Below are 25,939 nucleotides of genomic sequence, written 5' to 3' on the forward strand. Positions count from 1 at the left end.
AGATTCTGATGAACGACACTGGCACAGGGACAACTGTGATGCAACATCCCCTGCCCTCACAGAGGCCTATAATGAGAATAAAAACAGTATCCAGCTTCCTTGCAGTAGGGAATGCATGTTTCTCTGTAGCATCAGAAAGCTGGAAGTTTCAAACAGTACTCATAGACTTAATCGACAAAGATGCCCCCAGTGCCTTACCAAAGCAGCTGCCACGATGTGAAAGAAAAGTTTTACAGGCTGTTGCAATGGCCAGCTCAGCAGAAACTACAGTCTTGATAATCAGGTCTTCCACGCTGGCCATCAGTGCTGCAAGGAGGGGAGGAGGAAAGAAAAAAAAAAAAAAAAGAAGTAGATTGTGAAATAGCACACAATAGCTAGAAAAACATGGGCAGAAGCATATGGACAGATACCTTTTTGAATCAAAGCATGTGAGAGCCTATGGATAACAAAGCAATGATGTTTGGAAATCCATGCAAACATAAGTATTTATAGATACATGTGTAAGTATCCTCATGCAAAAATACTCACAAATGAGAATGATAAAAGTGAGTATATGTACAGTTCAAGTAAGCAGAAACATGTGGCCAGCACATCAGCACAAGTCAGCTGGAATCTGATCACCACCCACTCAGAGTATTAGGAAGGATTAAACAAGAGTGGGTTAGCAAGATAAGACCTTAAACTACAGAGAATAAGTCATAGCTACAGAGACATTAAAATTTTTCTTGTGGATTTTTATGAGACAACTGTTTTGTGATGTTGCACCTTCCTCTAAAGCAGCTGTTCCCATATCATGATTCACAAATCATTTCAAAATGATAGGACTGGTGACAGCTTTCAGCCCTGTTGACCTATAGATAATCTGCAGTTTCAGCAAGCTCTCTCCAGCTCATGTATAAGCCTGTAAACAGAGCCCAGGAACAGGAATCTCAGCTGACAGAGGGAGAAAAAGACAAGAAAATATGCACGTTATATGTAGACCTGGATTCTACACCAGGCTTGAGATGAGTCACGCAACAGAAAAAACACCACGCTTAGTTTCTGTTTTCAAGGATAAGCAACAGAGAAGTGAGAGGTGGAGGGAACAAACACTAGAGTCCTAGACTGGAAAGTTAGTAGGGTTGACAGGAGAGCCTTCTCCATCCCTCAAGGGGAGCACAAGCAAACACACAAGACCTCCAGCAAACCCACATTTGGTAATCCCTGTCCCAAAGAACATCTAGTACAAACCACTTGACTAGAGAGTTTGATTTAGACCTACAAGTACTATTTCTCATGGTAAGATGATGACATGCAGGGACCTGAATAATTACAGAGGAGCATGCAAGCAAATTCAATGTGAACTTCTGTGCCAGAAGACGACTAAGTGGAAGCAATGCAGCATGAGAATGTCTAAGTGCACATAAACATTCCAGAACACAAAAATCTTGCCAGCCCAGACAAGGTCAGCACTTTCCAGCCAGCATTCTGCCTCCTTATGGCCAGAACCAGATGCATTAGAGAAAGGTGCAAGAAGCCTTGTAACAGATAGTTAGAGAAACCCAGTTGCATTGTTCAGGAATTTACTTAATAATTACAAGTGCATGTTTTATACTTTAGGTTGGGGTGGGGAAATGTATCAATATAAATAACTATGCATACACAGCTTACTGAAAACATATGGTGCAAGTAACTGGACAGCCATGTATGCATATGATTGGGAAAAAGTCTACTTCCATCTGAAAGCCAGATTCAAACCCCTTCCTCCAACATCTAAGTGTTCCCTGGCAACATCTGCAATATGGGCACAGCTGCTATCAGTAGCATTACTGATGCCTCAGTATCACAGGTAATTTATCCCTTAAAGGATATACCTGGATTCTGCTCTGCAGATGCATTTACTCCCAGCAGACCTGGCAAAGGTGTGGAAGAGGGAGCTATTTTATGTGAAACATAGACTGAAATGAAAACACCCAGCAAAAACCTGAGCCATGGAAAGATGACACCACATCCAAGAGTCATTCAAACTGGCACAGTTCTCCAGAGGTTGGTCACTCATCAGACTGAACAGGCCATGGGAGCAGTAGAGGGAGGGAAGCTTTTAGAAGGAAGGGAATGACCTTAAGAAACGGGAAATGTAAGTAAAATATTAAGAAACACACCCTGAGAAAGTCCCAGAATAGTATTTGCAAAAGGGAAGGGGGAGGCCTCATCTCTGGGGATAAGACTCATCTCTGGGGATAAAGAATAAATGCACAGCTCTAGTGAGTAAGCTGTAAGGAGCAACGCTTCCCTCCACCCTGCTATGGTGCTAAATGGGACTCACTGGGGCTCTTCCCTCACTTCTTAGGATTTGCACTAGTGAGATGATTAAGATCCAACAAAAGAATAAAAGAACAAGATCTCTACTGACCTGCGGTGTCTCTCCCCTCTTGTTTTAAGTACCTCAGGATTGCACTCATGCTCCACTTGTTTCCATAATCCTCTACTTCAGGATCATCACAGCTAAAAATAAATGACAAGACAGCTGACATCACTGGCCTACCTCTAGGGACTTGCACCAGCCTTAGACCAGCTTAGGTAAACTGGCCCAATCTCTAGAGATCAAGTACCATTTTCTGGCCAAGTACCTCACATAATCTCCACTCTTCTTGTTGACGCTGTAGTTGGTCAGATGCATGAACTGGTTTTTAATGTTCTTGGATGTCTGGTCGTACCTCACTGTTGCAAACCTGTAAAAGGGATAAAGATTGACAATACTTCTTGAACAAGTGACATGCTTGCTAAATGTGGCCTAGTACAACACAGACCACTCAACAACAGCAGCCAGGGAGAGAATGCATGTAATGAAACTTCATGAAATGCAACCTCCCCTCACAATAAATACAGTTGTTCTCAAGGGTGACATCCAGGTACATTTAGTCTCTTTTTCAGTGTCTTAGAGGAGGGAGCTCCATTTGTTCTTCTGGGAGTTTTCACAGTATAACAGTATATACACCATACTAGGCACATTTTTTTCTTCGCTGCTTAGATTTGTGGTCCTCAGGCATTCTGCCCAAATAGGCCACTTTGCTTTAGACAGTCAGCATGACAGTCCCCTCAGTTTCACAACAGGACCTACCATGAATACGTAAGATCCACTGGTCCTGGGAAACGTGCACATTCAGAACTATCACATGCCATATGCATACTACAGTCAGTATTTCCTCAAGTCTCATATAAGCACAGCTCAGTTCTTCTGTACTCCAAGGATGCCTTAGGAAAAGCTCAGTTCCTACCACCACCAACAATTGTCAATCCTCTTTCTCAAGAGACATCCAGGAAACCAGGTACAACCTGCAGGCTGGACCAATTTGTCCAACAAGGCAGCATCCGCTCCAGGGTGCTGTCATTCTCAGGGACTGTGCAGCCCTCCCAAATCAAAAAGGTGTCATGTAACTGTGTACAAGGAAAGGGACTGCAGGGAAGATCACGATCAGGAGCAAGACACTGCTACAAGCTTACCTAGTCTCTATATGAAGCCTGCTACAGCCAACACCATCACAGTTAAATTAGCCTGTTTATTACAGAAACAGTGGTAACCTCCAGGTCAAAAGGCATTACCCATACTGTATCCAAGTACTCCATCACCACTCCCTCAGTCATACACTACCATCACAGATGTTTGTGTTGAAATGAATCAAATAATTGATCCAACTGAAAAATAGCCCCGGATTCTTGTTTGTAAGGTATTTGAGGGATTTTTGTTTGTCTTCTGTTGAAGGGGAGGCAGAGGGAACAGGATGTGATAGAGAAAAGGATGCCAAAAAACAACAGCAGATCGGCTCCCTGATTCAGCTACAAAGTTGTACCTTGACAAGCTTTTTTTTTCCACACTCTCTCCAGGGGCCACACAGACTTAAGCTATCCATACTCTGTCCTCAGCTGTCCACCTTCATTTTACCTGCACAATACTGGCACAAGAGTGTCTGTCCTGCACAGCAAGCCATCTAAAAATGGCCTTTTTTGCTGAGCTATTTATCAAATCAGATCAGTTCACTGCACGGATACAGAAATGCTTGTGGTGACACAATACAATGGACACTACAAGGCCCCGATTGAGCACAGTAATACAACATAAAACTGCACTGAAGCAATTTTAACAGTAATCTTATCAATAGCACACCTCTTTAAGAAGAGGTTGAATGAATGCTGAAACAATATAAGCTTCTGGGGGAAGGGAAGGAGCTTCCTGCAACAAACTGCTGGGACAGTTGCCCAAGCTGCCCCTCCATTCCAGTTTGCACTGTGCAGCCAGAGGGGAACTGATCATATACCTGTGCAGGAAAGGAAAGGGTCAACATGAGAATGGGAACCAGCAGCCAGGAACACTGCAGGACTGTTTCGCTTTATAGCCATGCCAATTCAAAGTGTTTAAAACTACATCTTGTGCAAAAGTTGCTTTCTAAAGGTGTAGTTGCACCATCAGCCTTTGTCAATGTAAGGACAACGCACTGCAGCTGAAAGCTCATCACCCACTCAGCTTTACACTCCAGCCACGCTGCTTGGTCTGCTCCACAAATTACACAGCCACAGGCAAGTCAGATCACAGGTCTGACTGAACAGCCACTTGACCAAATATTGAAAGATACCAATTAACTTTCAATCAGATGCAGGTGCACCCACTTTCAGACATAACAAAGGAGAGTGTTAGGATGCAGAGTCAAGGCAGAAACAGGGAAGTGCATCCATTTTAGGAGCAGGCCACAAAACAACTTTAAAACAAAAAAACACTCTCAAACATTCAGCAGAAGATAATACTCTATGTGGCGACACTTGCAAAATCCTACATTCAGACAAGGACATGCCATCAAGTTACATACAATGTAACAGCATAGTTCTAGTTGGAAGGGACCTACCTAATCCAACTGCAATCACTTTCTTATTCTGCATGTAATCAATTCCTGTTTCAACATACATTTTAGGCCTCAGACTTTGGAGAAAAATAAATCAAGCAAAAGATCAAGGGCAGAATCCAGGGCATCTGGTTGGCAGAACAACCAGTATGAGCCACTGCTAATGACCACAGCTCATAGTCATAGCAACAAGCATGTTCTATTTTTTTTTTTTAAAAAAAAAAGGAAAAAAAAAATCCACCTTATTCAATCTGATCATCCTCCTGTATCACAACAGCTTAAGATGCCAATGTCCCAAAAGAGATAAAGGGGAGTAAGAAAGGGTAACAGGGAAGTCAGACCTATGCTTTCCTAAGAAGCCCCGGCAAGAGGGAAAAAGTACCAAGGAGAACAGTTAGTTGCAAGAAAAGTAGATTTGGGTGAAGCCTCAAAGCAGGAAAAGGGAGGCAGTGCTCAAGAAAAATGGAAGAGTGAGAGATGGAGGAGAATTTGGAGCATCTGGCTGTGCAATGAAGTTAGTGTCCAGAAAAGAATGCACCCTCAATCTGCCTCATTAATAGTCATCTCTGTTCATCATTCCCCTATTATTTTCCATAGTTCAGAAGAAGCTGAACTATACAAGGACATCTAACAAGTTAAACACACACAAAATCCTTCCTTCAGAAAGAACGGCCAAAAAAAAACCCCCCCAAAAAAATCTAATTTCTCAGTGAAAATGAAGCGACTACTGCCCTCACTTGGTAGCCATTTTGAGAAATCTCTCTCCACAAGAACTATACCAGCAAATCCATGAAGATGCTCATCAGATTAACTCTATCCTTAAATACACAGGTGGGAGCAGGAAAAAACAAACAAAAAAAGCCAAACGCCTCCATGATGTAATTAACTCTAAGCGGCAAGATTAAAAAAAAAAAGTAAAAAAAGATTTTCACCATGTTTTTCTGAGCTTTAACTACACATTAAGTCAGAGCAGCTGGGAACAGAAAGGAGTTTGGATCCCTTTTCCACATATTTCCACAGCTTAAAGTATTTTAATTTCTCTTCTGTTTAACTGTAAGTTTTGTGGATTTAGCACTTTTGCTTTGAAAATAGTGGCAACAGTCCTATATTTGTTCTTAATTATGATTTCATCATCTCCACCTTAACAATCATTTATTGGCAGCATACTGAAAGCATTTGTTGATAATACGCTTTCAGTCAGATCCTGGAAGTTACTGAGCACAAGCAACAAACTATTTCACAAAGTCATGGCTCCCTTGATACTTTGAAGCAGAGGGCAATTAGGTTCACCATGCTTATCAGCTTATTTCTTCAATTATGCACATAATCAGAAATATGAGGATATGAAGCCCTGGCAGACAGACAATTCTTCTAAACAACAGTATTTCTTTACCTTGCAAATGCTTGCATTAGCTTCCTTCTACAGAGATCATCCTTAATTATTAGGTGGTCTGAACTCCATGTCATAGAATTTACATTTCCATGGGAACTGATTATTCAGAAGGTATTTGAATGAGTTCTAGAGCTCTCAGTACACAAACTTTCTCTTCTACTAGGATGTTGTTATCTTAAGGGATATCATGGGCCAGTTCAGCAATGCATCAAAAAAAAAAGACCACCCCAAAACATTAAATAAGTCTACTATCAAAAAACCACAGGATTTGAACAATAGAATCAAATGCCAGATTAATACATGCTCTGAGAGCTGGTCTGACAGCCTTACTAGCCACACGCTAAGTGCAAGTCTGCAAACGGAAAATCCAAGTTATTTCTAGAATCTCTATCAGTAGCCTCTGGATGTTAGATTGGTGACAGACCACAACTACAATGCTGGCAATAGCCCACACCCTCACTGTGTTTTGCACTTGTTTGGGATGGAAAAGTTTTACCACCACTGAAAGACCAGTTATGATTACCTTCGGTACTCTATAGTTTTACAGCTTTTCATACTATACTTCCGCTGTAGTAACAAAGCTACTCAGCCACCACACTTGTTCTCTCCAGGAACAACAGGAGATTCACATGCTACAGAATGTCTTCCTTCAACAGAAATTCACAGGTTATTTTCAGAGACACTAAGTTCATAGGAACAGGCCTTACAGTAAGAGTAGAAAGCAGGAAAACTTCAATGCTTGTAAAATCTTATAGGTGTTAACCTGAGGTTAGAATAAAATCTTGAGAAATCTGACAGCCTTTTAGAGGATTTTTTCATTGTAAGAGCCTGCTCTTTTCTGACTTCATTGCAGGCCCTCCTCTTTTCCAGTTTCAGGCCTCTCTCCCAGTTTTGGGCCCCTTTGCCAATTTCAGGCCCCTTCGAAGAATTGAATATTTGTCACCTAAAAGATACGGGTCAAGATCCTAAAAACAATTTAGAAATGATATGGTAAGGTGGCACAGAAAACAAAGGGCAAGCCTGATGCTTTCTCAGTAACACAACTTACCACAGGCACATGCTGCAAGATTCGGCACGGGCTATTAATATTTTCCTAAGCACTAAAGGCTCCATGCCCAGGTATCTCATACTGCTACTATCCAGCCAAGGAGTGATGAAGGCACAAATAACTGAGGCCAGGTCGTCATCTGCCAGGACAGGACTGTTTCCTAGCCAAAGCATTACTCATGGATGCTGCTATGTGGGAGCCTGCAATGAGCCAGGAATCCAGGAGTACTCCTAAACTGGAGGCTGGACTGTTCACATGCAGAGGTGTATCTTCAGCCAAAGGAGACTACTTTATCAAGTGAAACTCTTCAAAACACTATCTTTGGCTCACTAACATCACCTCTTTCTTGCTCTGCTTCAAGCAACTCTTATTCTCTCCCACTGTGATCTGACTCTGCCCAAGTTCTGGACTACTCCATAGGCTCTGCAATGTAGAGACCCAATACACTTAACACCACCGTGTATTGATGGTAGTGAAGTCTGTGTGGTCTGAATGGTTCAACAGCTGGATCCACATTGCTTTTAATTCTTAAAAGATTTTTCCTGTAGGACTCGTCAAGTGAAAAAGAAACAAATCTAGCAACAGGTGAAATTTTCCACTATTAGTCAGACAGGAAGGTTTCTTGCCACTTCAGTGCATTCCTCTGACCCCACCTCATCTAAACCACCAGTTCTTCCTGTTAACAATGTGAAACATTACAGAGGTAATCAAGAAAGGAATGGATGTCTGTTCTGTATCCACCATACAAAGGATATCAACTGTGTTTTGGCCTGAATTCAGACCTGCTTTCCCCATAACACAGGTTCTAACCACAAGCTTTCAAAGGTGGATTTCTCCTGTGTTGACTGAACTCTTTCACCTGCTGATGGACTGGGGGGGACAGAACAGAGGGGAGGACAGGCAGGAGAAATGGTCCCCTATCCCAGCATTAATCTGGGTCATCTCTGTGATATGTATTACACAGAGATAATATAGCTCACAGCAGCAAGGACATGGGAGGCACCTTCCCCTGTTGTGATATCATATACTGCTTGTATTCACTGTCTAAATTGAACAAGTGACATCAAAGATATTCACTTTCATTAACTTGTTTCCCTGGCCTTACTGCACTCCCATTCTCTCAAAGATCCTTCCCTTCTAATGAATCTTGTCCTTTTAAAATTCAAGGAAAGTGATAAGACAAGGACATCTACTAATGTGATACACAGGCATTTAGATTCCAAAAGCCTCTAAACAGAAATATTATGGAGAGCTTCTAATCCAAAACTATACTTGGAAATAGGAAAGGTTAAACTGAGGTTGATTGTGCACTGTTCAGTTTCCACACAAACTGTTGCCAGCAATACAGCCTCCCAGGCAGAGGTATCAGCAACCATACTGTGTCGTGGTCAATGGGGCACAGTCTGGTTGGAGGCCTGTATCTAGTGGAGTGCCTCAAGGGTCAGTACTGGGACCAGTATTATTCAATATACTCATCAATGACTTGGATGAGGGAATAGAGTGTACTATCAGCAAGATGGCTGATGACACCAAACTGGGAGGAACGGCTGACACACCAGAAGGCTGTGCTGCCATCCAGCGAGATCTGGACAGGCTGGAGAGTTGGGCAGGGAAAAACTCAATGAAATATAACAAGGGCAAGTGTAGAGTCTTGCATCCAGGCAGGAACAACCCCAGGTTCCAGTATAAGTTGAGGAATGACCTATTAGAGAGCAGCGTAGGGGAAAGGGACCTCAGGGTCCTGGTGGACAGCAGGATGACCATGAGCCAGCACTGTGCCCTTGTGGCCAAGAAGGCCAATGGCATCCTGGGGTGTATTAGAAGGGGGGTGGTTAGGAGGTCGAGAGAGGTTCTCCTTCCTCTCTACTCTGCCCTGGTGAGACTGCATCTGGAATATTGTGTCCAGTTCTGGGCCCCTCAGTTCAAGAAGGATAGGAAACTGCTGGAGAGAGTCCAGTGCAGGGCCACAAAGATGATTAAGGGAGTGGAGCATCTCCCTTATGAGGAAAGGCTGAGGGAGCTGGGGCTCTTTAGCTTGGAGGAGACTGAGGGGTGACCTCATTCATGTTTATAAATATATAAAGGGTGGGTGTCACGAGGATGGAGCCAGGCTCTTCTCGGTGACAACCAATGATAGGACAAGGGGTAATGGGTACAAACTAGAACACAGGAGGTTGCACTTAAATATGAGAAGAAACTTCTTCTCAGTAAGGGTAACAGAACACTGGAACAGGCTGCCCAGGGGGGTTGTGGAGTCTCCTTCTCTGGAGACATTCAAAACCTGCCTGGACACACTCCTATGTAACCTCATCTAGGTGTTCCTGCTCTGGCGGGGGCATTGGACTAGATGATCTTTTGAGGTCTCTTCCAATCCCTAACATTCTGTGATTCTGTGAACAGCCCTGGCAGCCTCCCTCCCTTTCACTGCAGCTTCTCTTTCCTCAGCAGGACAGAGAAAATGCCCTTCATTTGCAAATTCAAAACTTAGAATAAAGGAGTGACACACACACAATCTATTGTTCTGACACACTTGCCCATGTCTCAGCTGGTCACAGCCAAGTCACACAGGCACACACCAGCTCAAACAAAGGTAACCACCAGCTCCTTCTACCAGCAACCACACACTGCGACAGAGCTCACCTTCAACAACAGCACATTTACCATCCCTTTGGCTGCACTTTCTCTTGGACCAGAGAAGGGGAAAGAGCAACCAATAGCAAGCAGTAGGGTGGCGGTAGTGGCAGCAGGTGGCCTGGGTAGCAGGAACAGAAAAATCAAAGGAGAAATCCCTACTAATTACTTCAGATTCCAGAAGTACTCTCAACCTCCAGACTAATAGCATAGCACATAGAGGCATCCCAGCCCTCTGCCTCCCTTCAGGCTTCAGGCTTCCCCTGTTAAAAATCACCTTCAGTATTCAGATCCTGGTAGATTACGGCCTTCCCTCCCCATCTGGTAAGAATTCACCATAAACCTAATAAGCAAGCTTAAGCTCCACCTTCAACAGGCCACCTACTCCATGAGTGGCATGCAGCACTTTTCCCTGTTGACCTAGCAGGCTACACAACATGTCACAGAGCCCACACTCATCTCTAGAAATCCTCAAATCCACCACATCATGCCGAACTTTGACTGGCCCCTAACCCACACTGCCTTAACCCAAACAACCGACCCTTTTACTGTCACACATACAAGCAGGACACCACTCAAGGGGTTGCACACCACTCCTTGCCTTAGCCCCAGCCTTACTTCAGGAAATGAATTTACTACAAGGTAAAGTTTGCCATACACAAGTCATTTTGGAAATAAGTAAACTGGATCATTAAATATTTACATAAGATGTTACATGGGTTTGCATGAAACTTGGCAGTTCTGGAATGCTTATTTGAGACATCTAGCCAGGGCCTGTGAAAGGAGGAGGAGAAGAAAATAGACCCTGGAGCAGGAAGAAGGAAAGAATAGTTAATCCTTTTTCCCTCAAACAAGTGCTACAGAAAAAGCCCATGTTATGATAGTCTTTTCCATGACTGCAAACAGAGTTTCCACCTAAATGTCCTGGAAATAACCAGTGCAGTGTTTCTATAAGCACACTTCCCATATTTTATGCTTGGAGTCACTTTCTCAGTCCCTCTCCCCTCCCTGTGTGTTGGACTTTGGCTTCCGTGTTAGCCAATTAGATGCCATTAGCTGTTTGGGGAACTAAGAACACATAGAAAGTTGTTTGCACCATTCAATTTTCTTTATGGTTCCCATGAACTGCTTTTAAAATTGGGAAGAAACAAAAGGCCCTAAGGGAATTGTTCAATGGACTAGAACTGATAGAGGAGAACTACAGATATTTCCATTTTTAACACTATCAAGGTCCAGACTCCAAAATGCCACCTGGGACCCAGTTCTCTTGCAGCACAGGACAGAAAACATAAGTCTAAGAGACCATGAAAATCTCTCTAACATGAATATTTTCTACAGCATCCACCTGATGTGGCAGTTTGCAACTGAGTATGAGTAGGAGTCAGAGCTTGTAAGGGGATTACTAAACATAAAAAGGAGCTTTGGTGACATCTCTATGATCGCAGAATTTATCTAACCAAAGCTGGACAAAAGTATTCAAACAGTTCTATGTTAAAGAACAAGATCTAGGAGCAGTTTTACCAGATGCTTGCATGGACATGGAAGAAACAAACAAAGACTCCTCATTTCTCATTTACTTGTTTTCCTTTTTTTAATCTTTTCATAACACATTTGCTAGTTTTCAACTTACATGCTGCCATTAACAGGATTTTGAACCTATGGAGCATAATGAAACACCATGAGGGTGACCAAGCATTGGTACAGGTCGCCCAGAGAAGTTGTAAAGTCTTCCTCCTCAGAGATATTAAAACCAACATGGACATCGTTCTGGGCAACTGAGCCTAGGTGGCCCTTTTTGAGCAGGAAAGTTGGATCAGATGACCTCCAGAGGTCCCTTCCAACCTCAGCCACTCTGACTCAGTGAACCTTTTCTATTCCATTTCTCATATTCTCTAGTTTCCCTTTGCGCAGACTGTCACCAAAAGTTGCCCAGCCTCTCAGATTCTTTATTATCACAGAATCACAGAATGTTAGGGATTGGAAGGGACCTCGAAAGATCATCTAGTCCAATCCCCCTGCCAGAGCAGGAACACCTAGGTGAGGTTACAAATGCTGACCCTGTCTGTGAAGTGCAACAGTAGGGTCATGTAAATATACCCAGAGCACGGAAGGGGGGCACGGAAGAAAAAAAGAAAAAAAAGTAATTTGAGCAACACAAAAGATGAGAAAGGGTCTATAGAAGAGACCAAAAATGAATTTGCTAGTTAATATTTAGCTACCTTTCCTTCAGAATTTCCTAAAATATGCCATCCAGAAGACAGGTTGCTAATGCTAGCAAGACACGCTTCTTTTTACTAGAGAATGGTGATATGCTACATCGATATAACTACATCATTGCAAGATATACAGATATTGCTTAAGGAGTAATTTTTCTACTTTTTTTTTTTTTTTTAAACAACTCTTTCAATCAAAAGAGCGGTTTTGGTGAAGCTCAAGAAAAGTAGGTTGTTCAAAACGAAACCCTTGTCCAAGGACCATAACTAAGGGCCACATCCTATATCACACACAACTGTCTAGCTACCTGCCATGGGAACCAGATTTAAGAGAGGGCATTGCTAGGCCATGACTTAAATACATATAGTAAAAAAATATTAAAAATATTTATATTACATATATTAAAAAAAATACACATATTAAAAAATATACACAATAGGCTTCCTTGTAACTCTCAAACAGTAGCAGCCAGAGGCCCAACTACTCCAAGGTAAAAAACAGTGTCTCAAATCAGATAACTTGTGTCTGTATAGGCAGTAAATGTCTGTTAAGAGCCATATATATATACACAAACAGACAGATCTTTCCTCTTGGTGACTCAAATCCTACTCATCTTAATTAAAAAGCAAAGAAGCAGCAGAAAGTCTTCTGGCTTGAGGCACCATTCACTGGTCCAGTGGGGACATCCAGTGAAAAACACGGCTCCGCAGCTTCTGTGCGAGGCCATGTCTACCAAAGTGGTTGTAGTCTGATCCCAGGTGTCCATGCAGAAGTGAGTTAAGCTCTCTAAGAAATGGAGACCTGTCAGGCAGGGGTTACTGCAAGGGGGACGGGGCTGCAGCGCCAGCTCTAGCCTAAGCGCAGCCTGTGAAGTAATGTGAATCCCTTGGCTCTGAGCGAGCACCTGAATTCTTTGGAAACCACAGGAATCCAGCACAGAAAAGGTAAATATCCCAGCAGAGCCAGTGCTAATTAGGAATCCAGGCTACCAAAGGAGGGGGCGTTGCGAGGCCATGGGGGTGAGCTCAGGCTGCAGGACGGCAGCCTCTGTGAAGCCTGGCTGGCTGTCCTGCCTTCATGGGAACTTTCATGTCCCTCTGGAGAGTCTCCTCCAGCCGCTGCTCCTTGGGCCCTTTGTAAGAACATTTGGTTTTCAGCTCAATTTTGCCTGTTTGGTTGTTTGTTATTGTTGGGGTGGGGGTTGTTTGTTTGGTTTTTAATTTATTTTTCAAATTCAGTGTAAATCCAACTAAGAAGTGCCTGCTGGGCTAGGACCCTTCCAGTCATTCAGACTCAGGAATAAGGCTGTCTAAACAGTAGTTCAGGAAAAAAAGTAGGCTATAGAGAAGTCTCCCCAAAAAGAAGAGCCATTTCACTGTGAATTCCCCACACTATGTGTCAAGCCCCCTGTTATGTCTGCAGGCACTAAGCAAGCCAGGTCCACCAGGCTCCTTTCTGTCCAACAAGGAGGTACACAGAGGGAGGGAAAGTCAGACAGGAGGAAGGCATCCCTAATCAGCAAAATGGGGAAGGTTCACAAACAACACAAGCTATTCCTGGCCCCATGTCCTCTTCAGCTCTACTTCAGCCACAAGTCAGGCTTGTTATTCTCTCCTTGCATGGATGCCCCTCAGAAAACCAGCATAATCCACCAATTCAACAGTTGGCTATAAGAGCAGCCTTGGGACTTCCACATAACTGGGCTGGGTGAGTCACCTTCAAAAGCATGTCAAAGTTTGTAATTAAGACTGTAGTTTATTAACAATGCACTTCTTCATACTAGGCTATAAAAGGTATGTCAATAAATATATTCCATCACGTATTTTGGAAGTCTTAGATAAATAAAATTACCTAGATTTTTAACATATGATCAGATGATGGAGTTACATTCTCAGGCAAACCTGGACCAAGCTTGCCAGGACCATCTCTTTCTCCAAACCTATATCTTCAATGCAAAGGTGCCAGCTATAGTTCTGCAGGCTGTGAATCACAGATCGCCAATCTAAATGATAATTGCCCTTTCTGGCACCAAGTTACTAAATATCTGCCAATTTAACAGATGTACAGCAGTACACTTTGTCTACTTTTTAAAAAATTTTTACTAGCAAAGAGTTCAACACCACATTTTTCAATCCAACAGACAAGGATCTTAAGTCATCTAGTGCTGTTTTATGCCTTAAGCACAGCTTCAATCTTGTTTCAAGCCTCAAGAAAGAGTGAAAAAAAAAAAATCCCACCTCCTCCAAACAGATCACTGAATATCCCCAGATCGATCTATTAGCAGCATTCCTTCTAGAGGTAGCCCAGGCCCAAAACATGCAAGAGTAGGTTTGATAGAGTTTTAGGGAGGCAAGAACAGTAGTGTCGTAACAAGATGAAAACATAGAGCACATTCACTGATACCATTCTTAATAACTCTCCAGAAGCCTGACACCTGGTTCTGTTGACCTAAGTTTCTGTCCATATCGCTCCGTCTCTACTAAATACAGCTTATTCCACGGTGGGTAGGGTAGAAATAGCTACAGAAAAACCTGCTCAACATCAGCACTTCCTAAGTTCTACTCAATATTCTTGCAGGGGATGAATAAAAAAAGCTTTGAGGTCAACATTTTCCTGAAAAATTACATTAAAAAGAAAAAAAAAAAAACAACAAAACTTTGGCCTGGGCAAACCAGTTATTCAGTACTTCCAGCACACATCAAGCAACAATAGCTGATGGCTTTATTATATACCTCTGGGTATATACCTTTCACATCTCCTTCAAAAGAAGCTTTTTCTTCACTCCTCCACATGGAAAGTGAAACAAGTTACACATGCTGGATCCATAATCCCTTTTTTCTCCTCCTTAGCACTGAAGCCTCAAATTCCACTCTAGATCATGTAATGACAAGTCTAGTTGTGCCAAGAGAAACGAGGCCTAAGAAAGTATCCAGTCAAACATCACAAATGCATATTATACCAAGTCTGTCTCTTTTAAGGATCTTTACATCTTACAATTTCCTCACAGCACTCCTTTTCTGGTAGAGGCCACCAACAGTACTGGAACAGTCAGGTTCCTCTTCTACTTGGAATATGCAAAGCATAACACTGAAGGGGAACATTACCTTTCAGACAGACAAAGGGAAAAAGAAAATTAAGAGAACAACCCAGAAGAAGTCATCCTGATTACACTTCAGAGACCACCTACCTTCAGAAAGCAAACTCAACACATGGAAGTCACCGTAGTACACCACAAGTCCTAGCAGAGGTCCCAAAACCAGATTCCTTTGTTCTGCTGGTGGGTTTCCCCTTAGATTGCTTCAATACCACATTTGAATCCAGGCCCTGATTTTACCTCCCAGTTCTCTGCTATAAATTGCTTCCACTCTCCAGCAGTGTGGGTTTTTTTTTTCCTTTAGTAAAGAATAAAAACCAGCTTCCACTCCCAAAGGTTAAAGCATTCCCCCTTCCCCACACAGCTTAAGTTTAGTCCCAGCTTTAAACCAAAGCATTACATTGAATGAGGCAATAAAAGGGTCTCTCCCAGCACTTAACTTGCACTGTTAAATGGAAGGCATAAAAGCTAAATAGGAAGCCAGAATCCAGTAGCCCCAGATTCTTTACCTCTCAACAACCGAATTGGCAAATCCAGGGTATGGGAAGAAGCCAAATCGCTACAGCTAAAGACCACTACTGCCATCTGGAGGCCACACAGAACAGCCTACCTAAAGTTTTCTGTCAACCTCTCCTCATGCTTGAGTGCTGTCCACCAGAGACAGGTTGCCAGCACCTGCTGCATAGACACACCAACTTGTCAGCCATAGATGGGAAAAGTTTCAGAGTAATTAAAGATACTATTTGCAATAAATGTATACCTACCATGTGACAGCATTCAACTACAAGTGTTCCTACGAGCCTTTAGCTGTAGCTGACACAACAGTTGAAATTGCTCAGGGGGTAGTTGAAGTTCCGTAACAGAACTAGAGTTACCCTCTAAACTCAGGACTGTCCTTGGACCAGAGATAACATCTCATTATTTCCTCTGCACCAGTCCTACAGTTGTACCGGTACAGCTGACAGTATCACAGAGCTGCATTAAGATACCTCACGTCACAGTCTCCATATACCAGCTAACTCTCAGAGCTGTAAGATGGGATGCAAGTTGAAGGATAACTGCCATTATTAATACTGTGGTGTCCTGTACATATATGTTCCACTTGTCATGTATGTGGACACCAAGTGCTTTAGATTTGATTACTGTTTAAACAAATGGAATCTAAACATGTATAAGACTGTTAAGGATTTTAGAACGCTGAAAAGTGATTTGCAAGTACTACTGCAACATGGGATCTTACCAAGATGGAGAGCCCAGAATTGTTGAGATGGATGCTTCTGGATGGATACCCAGAAAAAAAAAAAAGTTATTCACTCACAGTTGACTATAACAGTGTTTCAAGCTCTAGAGGTGGATATTCTGAATGTCAAAAGAACAAAGAAATTCAGATAGCCAGCATCTAAGTTATCAAGTAGGGACACTGACTGACAAACTCAGATAAATCAGATCATTGTCTCAAGAGACCTTTTACCTAGGATAGCCCAGGTCATCTACAGTCCTGCTACCAGGAGGAGCTCCTAGACTATTATCTTCCAGCAAGGTATTTCTAGGGACATGAAGGATAAAATTATTATTGGGAATAGCAAGCACAAATTTTCTGAGAGCAAATCACATCTAATGCCTCCCGATTGCCTTCTAGGATGACACGAATGGTTCTGGGAACAAAGGGAGAGCAGTGGGTGGCAGGGCTCAAGACTTGAGCACTCAAATGGCTCCTGTAAAGCTGGAGGAATGAGCTAACAGAACCCTCGTGAACTTTAGCAAGAGCAATTGCAAAAAAGTCTTGTACCTGGGAGGAATAACCCTGTGCAACAGTGCAGGCTGGTGGACAGAAAGCAGGTCTGCAGAACAGACAAGCATTCCTGGTGGACAACAAACCGAACATGAATTAGCAGTTTGCTTGTGCAACAATGAAGGCTAACTACGTGCTGGGCTGTATCAACGAGAGTGTAGCCAGTAGGCTGAGGGAAGTGATTAGCATCTCTTACTCGTGAGTGCTTAGCAAGCACTGGACACACATCTGGAACATCCTGTCCAGTTACAAGTCCCCCAGTACAAGTATTGATGAAGTGGAGCGAGTCTGGCAGAGAGCTATTAAAATGGACTGAAAAACATGATGTACAAGGAGAAGCTGAGGAGAAAAGGATTGTTCAGTTTGCAGATGAGGAGGCTAAGAATAGATCTAACTGCTGTGTTCAACTCTTAATGCATGGCTAGAAAGACAGTCAGACTTTTCTCAAAGGTGCATAGCAGAAGGACAATAGGCAGTCAAATCGCAACAAGGAAAATTCTGATCAGATATAAAACACATGCATTCACAGTGAGAATGGTCGAATATTGGAACAGGTTGTCAGGAAAGACTATGGAATCTCCATTTTTGAAAGATATTCAAAACTTTATGGTATAAGGCTGTAGAGTACCTGCCCAAACTTTGAAGAAGGTCTTGTCTCGAGAGGAGGTTAGACTAAAGACCTCCAGTCTTCCCTTCCCACCTAAACAACGTGATGATTGTATCTTAAGCAATTCACTAGAAGTTTGACTAGGGTATTTCAGTCAAAATAATACATTTGTTTCCTTTCTTATTTCCTTTCCTAGACCTCTAATACAATTAGAATTGTTAAAAGAAAAAAAGCAGCATATGCATGCCCACACACACTTCCCTCCCAAGCAAAACATGTTACTCTACCGACAGAGACAAAAAAGCTATCTATCATGGAACTGGCACACTTGCTCCCAAACATAGAAGAACACTCATCTCTTACACAGATTGATTTTTACAGAAGTAAACTCCCTTGTTACAACAAGGCCAGCAGAACTACCTTTATGACATTAATGATGGTGCAGATAATATTTTGGAGGCCTGCTGTGCACTGCCCATTTTCAGAACATCCAAGCAATCTACTCATATATTCACAATCAATGATCTTGTTTCCCTCTTCACTTTCCAATAACATGTAATATTAGCAACTAACAATTTAATTGCTGATTCCCAAGACAGAAGTCTTGCATATCAGGCCTGTTTAAGGCTCCTTCTCTAAAGTGAATATACTTGTCAAGTTTTCCACTGACCAATATGAGCTGTCCCATCCTGCCCTCCTTTAAGGAAACAATCTGTTCACATGATGTTTCCAGGGAGAGGCACAGCACAACACACCTGAAGGAGATCTGTTAATCAATTTAAAGGAGGATATTTCTCATGGAAACATTATTAATATACCCTCTTGGATTCAGTATCTGCCCAAGTTAGAGCCATGCGAGCTTCAATCCTAGAAAAATTCTTTCTGGCTGCATCAGCTGGGCTTATAACACAGATTCAGCATTGCTCAAAACTATTGCAGAACAGTCCTATAATGCCCTTTTCTCAAACACCATTACAGTTAAGCTTCTGGTCTGTTGAAAATTGAGAGGGGTGATTATTTCAAATTTATTAGTTATTATAGACAGGTATTTAGCTAATCTCCTGTGATGAACAGAAACAGCTATTTTTGGTAGATAAGTGTTCCTCATGGGAAACTTAAGTACCTTTCATGGCTTACATGCAAAAGAAAACTCACATCTTGCAGGGTAAGAACAGTGAACTAGTCTAAACCCACTAAGGAGTCTAAACTCCATACTGTAGAAAATACAAATACTGATCTAAAATTCAGAAAAGCAGTAGAAAGTATTAAAACAAAGGCAAATACAGCCAACAACAGGTCTCCAACTGCTTTTGTCTTTAGGATTAAACAGAAATTGAGGAAGTTTAGATTCCCTTCACCTTGGAGGATGGAGAAGGGGCACAAAGGCATCAAGAGTCCCAAGAGGTTTCAAGAAGAACCCAGCCTTGAGAATGGACACGCCAATGATGGTGTCTCTGGCCATTCAACCCTTAAGAGCTGAAAACTTATTTTATTTATTAGATACGTAATGAAGTCTCTCACTAAAGATCCTATATCCTACAGAAAAATTGACGGGACACAGCATGATGAAGTATCATATATTAATATTTGAACTCTGCAGAACTCCCTAACCAGCACTCCCCTCATTGGCTATTGTGTCAGGAGTACAGAGGAAAGCCAAGATATCTCTGGATCACCAAATGCAGGTACACTGAGAAAGAAGAAACCTCCCCTACCTGGCCAGTCCTTCTTCGTAGAGATAGATGACAAGTGGATCATAGGATGTAACCAGAACATAGAGGCGCACATCGAATTTGAAATCTGAAACACAGTTGTCAGGAGTCAGTGACTGCCAATATCTTTCAGACATCATATCCAGTTGAGGAATTTGAGGAATTTCCAAAAAAGGTCAAAATTTCAAAAATTCAAAATTTAAAACAATTTAAAAAAATCTGAGGAATTTCAACAGAACCTGACAGCAATAAACCATTATCTGCTACTGACGTAGGTGCCTGGAGCTTTCCTAGTTGAAAAGCTTCCAGATTTTAAGGAATTCTCTAGTTACATTTTTCCAGTACTAGACAAAGACAGACCACTCAACTACATTCCCGCAAAGGCTGCAGAGATCCTCAGGTGTGAGGTTTGGGGAAGAGAGAAAAGCAATTCCTAAGCACACTCACCATCTATGAGCAGGGGGTTGCTGATGTAACGAGAAACCAATATGTTGTCTTCCAGGACAATCTGGTTCGGCTACAGAAGGATAGAGAATCCGAGAGTGAAAAAACAGGAGGCTTATGGAATAAGAAGATGGCTAGATCTAACCCACCATTTTTTCCAGCCTTTCCCTCCTAAAGCCACTGTGTACCAACAACTATGTCTGGGGACAGAGGAAACAAAAACAAAATACACCACTGTCAGTCACAAGATACTTGAGGTAAATAGATCCTAACCAGAAGCTCAGGAATGATCGCATTGCCAAAAAAACCCGCCCCTTGAATCTTCCAGTTACATGCTCCTTAGAGTAGAACACAGATTTAACAGCCACATGGCAATGATGTAGAATAGGCAGGAAAGAACCGCATTTAACAAGTGACTGTCATTCTGTTTGTTTCTCAAGTGTTTAAACAAACACATGGAGGAGGGGTTTAGAAGACAATGGAAGGAATATGTAGCTACAGTTGGCAAGGAAGTCACAAGGGAAGAAAGTGACTCTTCAAATTGTGATCTTTATAACTAGATCCTGGGCTGGTATCCAGCCTTTTTGCCTACATGAATAAATACCTTCTGCTGAGGTTCAGTTCACAGCAGGGGCTACTATATCAGGAAGATGCTGCCCTCATAGCTCAGAACAGAAAGCTCTATCACACACAAATACACATGGCAGAGTCATGGCATCTGTTGGAAAAGCTTTTACTTTTTGCTGTATCGAAGTGCCTCTTTTGTAAGCAGTTTTAACTACTCATGCAAGCAGTTTCTTGCCTTCAGTTGCAAAAGAGCCAAGAAAACCCTGTCATACTGCCTTTATTCAATTTTGCGTATATTCAGCCTCATCACCAGCATCATGAGCAGGAAGCCTAGGCATGTAGAGTGAACATACACAACATGAGGGAACAAGCTCAACTTCACTCAGCACATCACACAAAAGTGACAGCTCGTTTTATTATGGATCAGAGAAATTCAAAGGTTTGTTGTTTCGTTGGGGTTTTGTTGTTGTTTTTAAATACTTTTGTGATGAGATTCCAGAAGACACTCCCTTAATGGCATCACACCAAAAGAAACTGAAGTCTTCGGGCCAAACTAGCTGAAGTGTTTCTGGAACAGACATACACAAAGGGAGATTGGTCCCAGAAGGGTCTTTTCCCCAGTTCATGGCCAACTGCCATATAAGCCTGAGCTCTTTCCTCTCTTTCAAGCAAAGAAAAAGCTGAGTGCAGCTCTGGAAATATTTAACTCATACACTTGGCAAATTGCTCCCTTATTTTATAGGAAATGATCCAAGTAGAGAACAGATGAGGCAGCATGACCCTTTCAGTGCAGGGGAGGCTAAAGGGGTTTGAGTGAATGAAAACAAAATGACTCACCAGTCAGTTTTGCTGCTGAGAATATTTACTGGAATCCCGTCATGTGTTTGGCTCCTGCCCAGATGTATTTGTTACCTATGATAACCTAACTGCCTGCGAAGCCCACAAAGGGCAAAAGACACTATAACCAGCACATTGAATTCAAAGAGCCATCCCTATTACAGCACACTGGCATTTCGATAACACAGCTCTAAGACTGATACACATCCTACTGTATGGCATACAGCTTCATTTTAACCAGATTTTTCCAGAGCGATGAGCGAGACAAGGGGACTGTCTGAGGACCATTTAGTTCGCATAGGGAAACAATCAAGGAGAGTTCTGGGAATCTTCCCAAGGCCCGCCTACTGTCAGCCACAAGGAGAGCGTGAAGAAGCACAGCTTCCCAGACTGACTCAGGGAGCATGTACTTGCTCCTAATAAGCTAAGACTTGCAAGTAGGTTGCAAGGTAAGCACAGCATACAAAGAAATAGCTTGCTTTTGGTTATGCAGCACAGGCCCAGGCAGGCTTGGCCAGCTGCTCAGGACTGTTGAACTGCTCACCAGTGCACAGCTGAAATCCAGAGCAGGGCCAGTGGCTGCCCCCTTGCCTAGAAGTTGGCATAGTTTTGCAGACAACATTACTGAAGCGCAGTCCTTTTGCTGAACACTTACATTGTTTATCAGGTAGACACCTCGACCCCTGGAAGAGGCCACTGGCTTTACTATCCATGGGCCTCTGTCCTTAGAATAGGTATCTGGTTAAGAGAAAACAGCATAAGTCAAAAATCTTTCATTTTCCTATCCATAGAGGAGCAAGAATCAAGAATTTTGCCTACATTTAAAGCTTTAGAGAACTCCATAAGGAGATCAAAGTCAACTCTTCTGATGTTCCATTTTACCCCTTGGGACTCACTGCAATTATTACAGTCTGTCCCTGAAGCCCCTCCAGCTGCTCAGATAAATTCATTTCTCTGTCCTATGCCTCTTTTTGGCACTTTTCTCTTCAGTACTCCCAGATATTAGTCAGACATGTAGTAAAGCTGATCATCAACAACAACATAGTGCACCAAAACAAACAAACAACAAAACAAACAAAACACCCCCCCCCCCAAAAAAAACCCAAAAAACACACCTCAAAATCTCTACATTCTGGAGCCTTAAGCAGGCATGGAATAGACATCAGAGTAGAAATTACATTAAAAATATCATGTGGGCCTTTTCCACTGTCTTTCCAACTTCCTGTGATTTTGTTGCCTTAACCACTGGCATGATCAACAGGCTGGGATATTAAAAGTAATTCCCTTCCCATCACCCAGTTATTTTGCTTTAGGTCTGGGCATCAGCAGCCATTTACTTACTGCAGAAGTCCTGGTACTCTGTAGGGAGGATAAAGGTCTGAGGTAAGATATGGAATGTCTTGAATCCATGGGCCAGCTGCATACGACTGACATTCTTGTATAGTCTGTCCTTTCGTGTCAGTTCATAGGACCTAAGTCCCAAAACAAGAGACTGTATCTGTTCTTCTCCACATTAAAAATACTCACATTACAGCAACCCTCTGTCCTAGTCACTAACGCATCTGTAGCTCTGTCAGATGTCTAAAACCTAATCTGCAAGTGCTCTTCAGTTTTACTGTCTCTGCCCTATGACCATATTAATATCCATCCTCATTTGTAACACCTCTTGCAATTCTCAAGACAGACTGAAGCCCAAACTGTTATAATGGTGTTGGTAAACTTTAGAGGGTGACATATGACTGTCTCTGTAACCAAGAACCCAAAGCTCCAACTACTTTACTTATACCAGGAAATAAAGAAAAAAACCCCCACACCATTGTTTGAGCTACAGACAAGCACTTCAACTCACATACAATCTCCTCAAAACCCGAAAGACCATTTAGAATGAAGACAGCATGTGGCATAGGCCCAGTGCATTGGGAGTTCACAGTATCATGCATACTCTATTTTTATTTTTTTTAGAACTATGCATGTCCGGACTTTTGCAAACTATCACAAAGATGTTCAGCAAAACATGGTATCGAAGCCTTACCTGGGGAAATGATTGACTTTTTGAATATCTGTAAGGGAACGCAGCAAGGAGGGCTTCAAGTGTGATCCTGTCCACATGAGATTATAATCACTGCTATTAGGGTGCACCTAAAAAGCAACATAAAAACACCACACACATAAAAACACAGAAGTAATGAAAAGCACCACCACTTGTCCTACAGACTGCGACCTTACATCTATGAGACCAAAGCAAATCTAGTTTAAGACAATCCTCTACCCATCTCTAATATTAGGGCACTTTTAGCCAGACTCCTGTCCTAAGCTACCATACAGTGGTGCTGGGAAATAACTATGTCATATTTTCCTAAACAAACTTGTGGTTTTGTTCTTTTTATTTTATTTTGTTCTGTTTAAGCCATTTGTAAAGTGTTTAAGATTTCTTCACAAAGTTTGTGAGACCAATTCCTTAACTTGGTGTTATTCAGAAGAAAATGCACCTTGCACACACATCTCTCAAAGTGTCACTAGCTGCATATAGGACACTATTTAGAGCAAGACAGGTGCTAGAAAAGAAACGTGAAACACTACATCAATGCTTCTGTGAGCCTGCAAAGGCTGAGAGATTAAATCCTTCAGACCTTCCCAAGGGTGTGATATGACACTTTAAAAGCAAGAAGAGAAAAAACACAACTCGACTTCAGCATCCCTTTTTCCTTAATTTTGCAGGCTCAAGGCTAAAGGGTAATCCTTTGAGAGAACAAAATCACAACATATTTCCTGTCTGACTGGCAGAGTACGTTAAAACAAACAAACAAAAACAAACCACCACCAAACAAACAAAAAATCTTGAGGGGGTCCACAGCAAGTTCCTGGTTCTAACCCTGCAGAGTAAAAAACAAACAAACAAACACCACCACCACCACATACACAAAATGAAAAAACCCACAAACCACACACAAAACCAAACAAAACCAAAAAAACACAACAAAACAAACCAACAACCAAAAAAACCCCACCCACCACACAAACATCATCATCATCACCACCTTCCAACCATCAGATCTCAAGTTCATTGCACTCACCTCATGGAATCCATGGGCAGCCAGAATGCTTCGAACCAGGCGGCTGTCTGTTCGCACAATCTTATAGGACAAGCGGTAGCGCTCTGTTAAGAGGACAACAGGCACAATATTAGAGTGTGCACCTAGAAGAATAAACCAAAGCTACCTATGCTACCAAAGAAGATAGAAGAACACTGTAGGACTCAGCACAGCCGCATTTAATCCCCAGTGGAGCATCCACACAGTAGCAGCATGTAACAGGCAAAGGGTGACAGGAAATACCTGCCCATCTCTTGGGGCATTAACTCCAATGATGGCACTGAACTGACTCACATCACTCCTCAGGTGTAATATTGCTGCATCACTGAACCCTATCATATTAAAATAAATCACAGGACATCCTAGCAAATGCCCAGTTTTTTATTTTTTGACAGCTCTTTATACAGATTGCTTTATAACACTCCAGACTTGATTTCAGTTCTTTCTTCTTTATTCAAAATTGCTATTCCTATCTAAAAGTAATCATGCCACATGCCCCCCGTTGACATGGCTAGCTTATACGATCACTTTTTAGATCTTGAAAACCCAAAATAAAACATTGAATTTTTGTTCACATCTCATCCATCTGTACTGACCTTCCAATAAATAACTGCAAAAAACCAGTAGGAAATAAAGTAAATAGGACAAGAAAAAGAGAAAAATCACTATCCAAGCAGAAAGTCATTTTAAAAAAAAGCAGTAAGCAGCACTGGAGGTATAAGATAAACAGAAAGCAAGTAACAAGACTAGAGGCCAATTGTCATACTAAAGGATGTGGCAATCCATAAGAGTTCAAAGAAAATAGAGGCAGAAATCGCAACGCTAGAATAAAGAAGCACTTGGAAAAGGCACTTAACAAACTGGTTCAAACTGAGGATATAAAGATGAAGAATAGATTAAACCTCTACCAACAAGTCTGAAGAAAAGAGTAAGATGTATCTTACTCTGGGACTGGACAAAGCTCAAGGAAATTTAACATGTTGCACTATTCAGCAGTAGACTTGTTAAACCACAAAAAGTCTCTACCTCCTGAGAAAAAGCAGAAGAGACACTACACTCCAGTTAGGATACAAGTTACAATTACCATCAGCTTCTGCCACTATTCAAGTATGTTTTTAACTCACATGAAAAGGATCAGGAGTTTCCACATACAAATAACTTTCTCCACCCCTTACCCCAATGAGCCAGAAGCATTTCTGCTTGGATAGGATATTAGAAATGAGAGCACCAATTACCTAAGAAAGGAATAAGCAAGAGAAGAAAGCAGCATCAGCATCTTCACAAAAAGAAGTGGAGAAAAGCTAAAATCTACTCTAACTCAGCACATCTAGAATGAGCTCCCAGCTGAACACATCCACAAGTACTAACTCTCATAATCCAGAGTGACTGTTTTAACAACTCTGCCTCTTATTTAGAGGCTCTCCCTTATTTGACACTAGAGAGGTTTGATCTCCTGACTCAAGTGCTGCCAGAGCAGCAATCATTTTCCTTATGGCCTTATTCACAGTTGTGAGCCTATAGACACAGAGATTTCTTACTACAGTTTACTACCGTTCTTACCACTGTGGGGCTGGCTGCGCTTTATTTCCCAGTGAACCCTTCCAAAACTCATTGCAACAATTGATTTTAAGTTC

The 25,939-nt window shown here is 42.1% G+C and overlaps 1 protein-coding gene across 4 annotated transcripts in view; it reads right to left on the reverse strand.

Annotated features, from left to right (window-relative positions):
- The window catches only part of TTLL5 (tubulin tyrosine ligase like 5), a 137,410-nt gene that overhangs the window by 107,710 nt on the left and 3,761 nt on the right, over nucleotides 1-25,939 (reverse strand). For 2 of the 4 annotated variants that reach the window (XM_065635544.1, XM_065635547.1), the window contains exons 4-12: nucleotides 24,288-24,370; nucleotides 23,246-23,352; nucleotides 22,555-22,685; nucleotides 21,869-21,951; nucleotides 19,813-19,882; nucleotides 19,369-19,453; nucleotides 2,610-2,711; nucleotides 2,393-2,484; nucleotides 199-306 (exon numbers count right to left, since the gene is read on the reverse strand). In XM_065635544.1, coding sequence (XP_065491616.1) covers nucleotides 199-306; nucleotides 2,393-2,484; nucleotides 2,610-2,711; nucleotides 19,369-19,453; nucleotides 19,813-19,882; nucleotides 21,869-21,951; nucleotides 22,555-22,685; nucleotides 23,246-23,352; nucleotides 24,288-24,370 — 861 coding nt within the window. Of the gene's footprint in view, nucleotides 1-198; nucleotides 307-2,392; nucleotides 2,485-2,609; nucleotides 2,712-19,368; nucleotides 19,454-19,812; nucleotides 19,883-21,868; nucleotides 21,952-22,554; nucleotides 22,686-23,245; nucleotides 23,353-24,287; nucleotides 24,371-25,939 lie in introns of those variants that run through there. The other 2 variants (XM_065635545.1, XM_065635546.1) reach the window with 2 other exon arrangements.

This window comes from Caloenas nicobarica, chromosome 5 (genome assembly GCF_036013445.1).
Source record: "Caloenas nicobarica isolate bCalNic1 chromosome 5, bCalNic1.hap1, whole genome shotgun sequence".
In the NCBI taxonomy this organism is placed as follows: domain Eukaryota; kingdom Metazoa; phylum Chordata; class Aves; order Columbiformes; family Columbidae; genus Caloenas; species Caloenas nicobarica.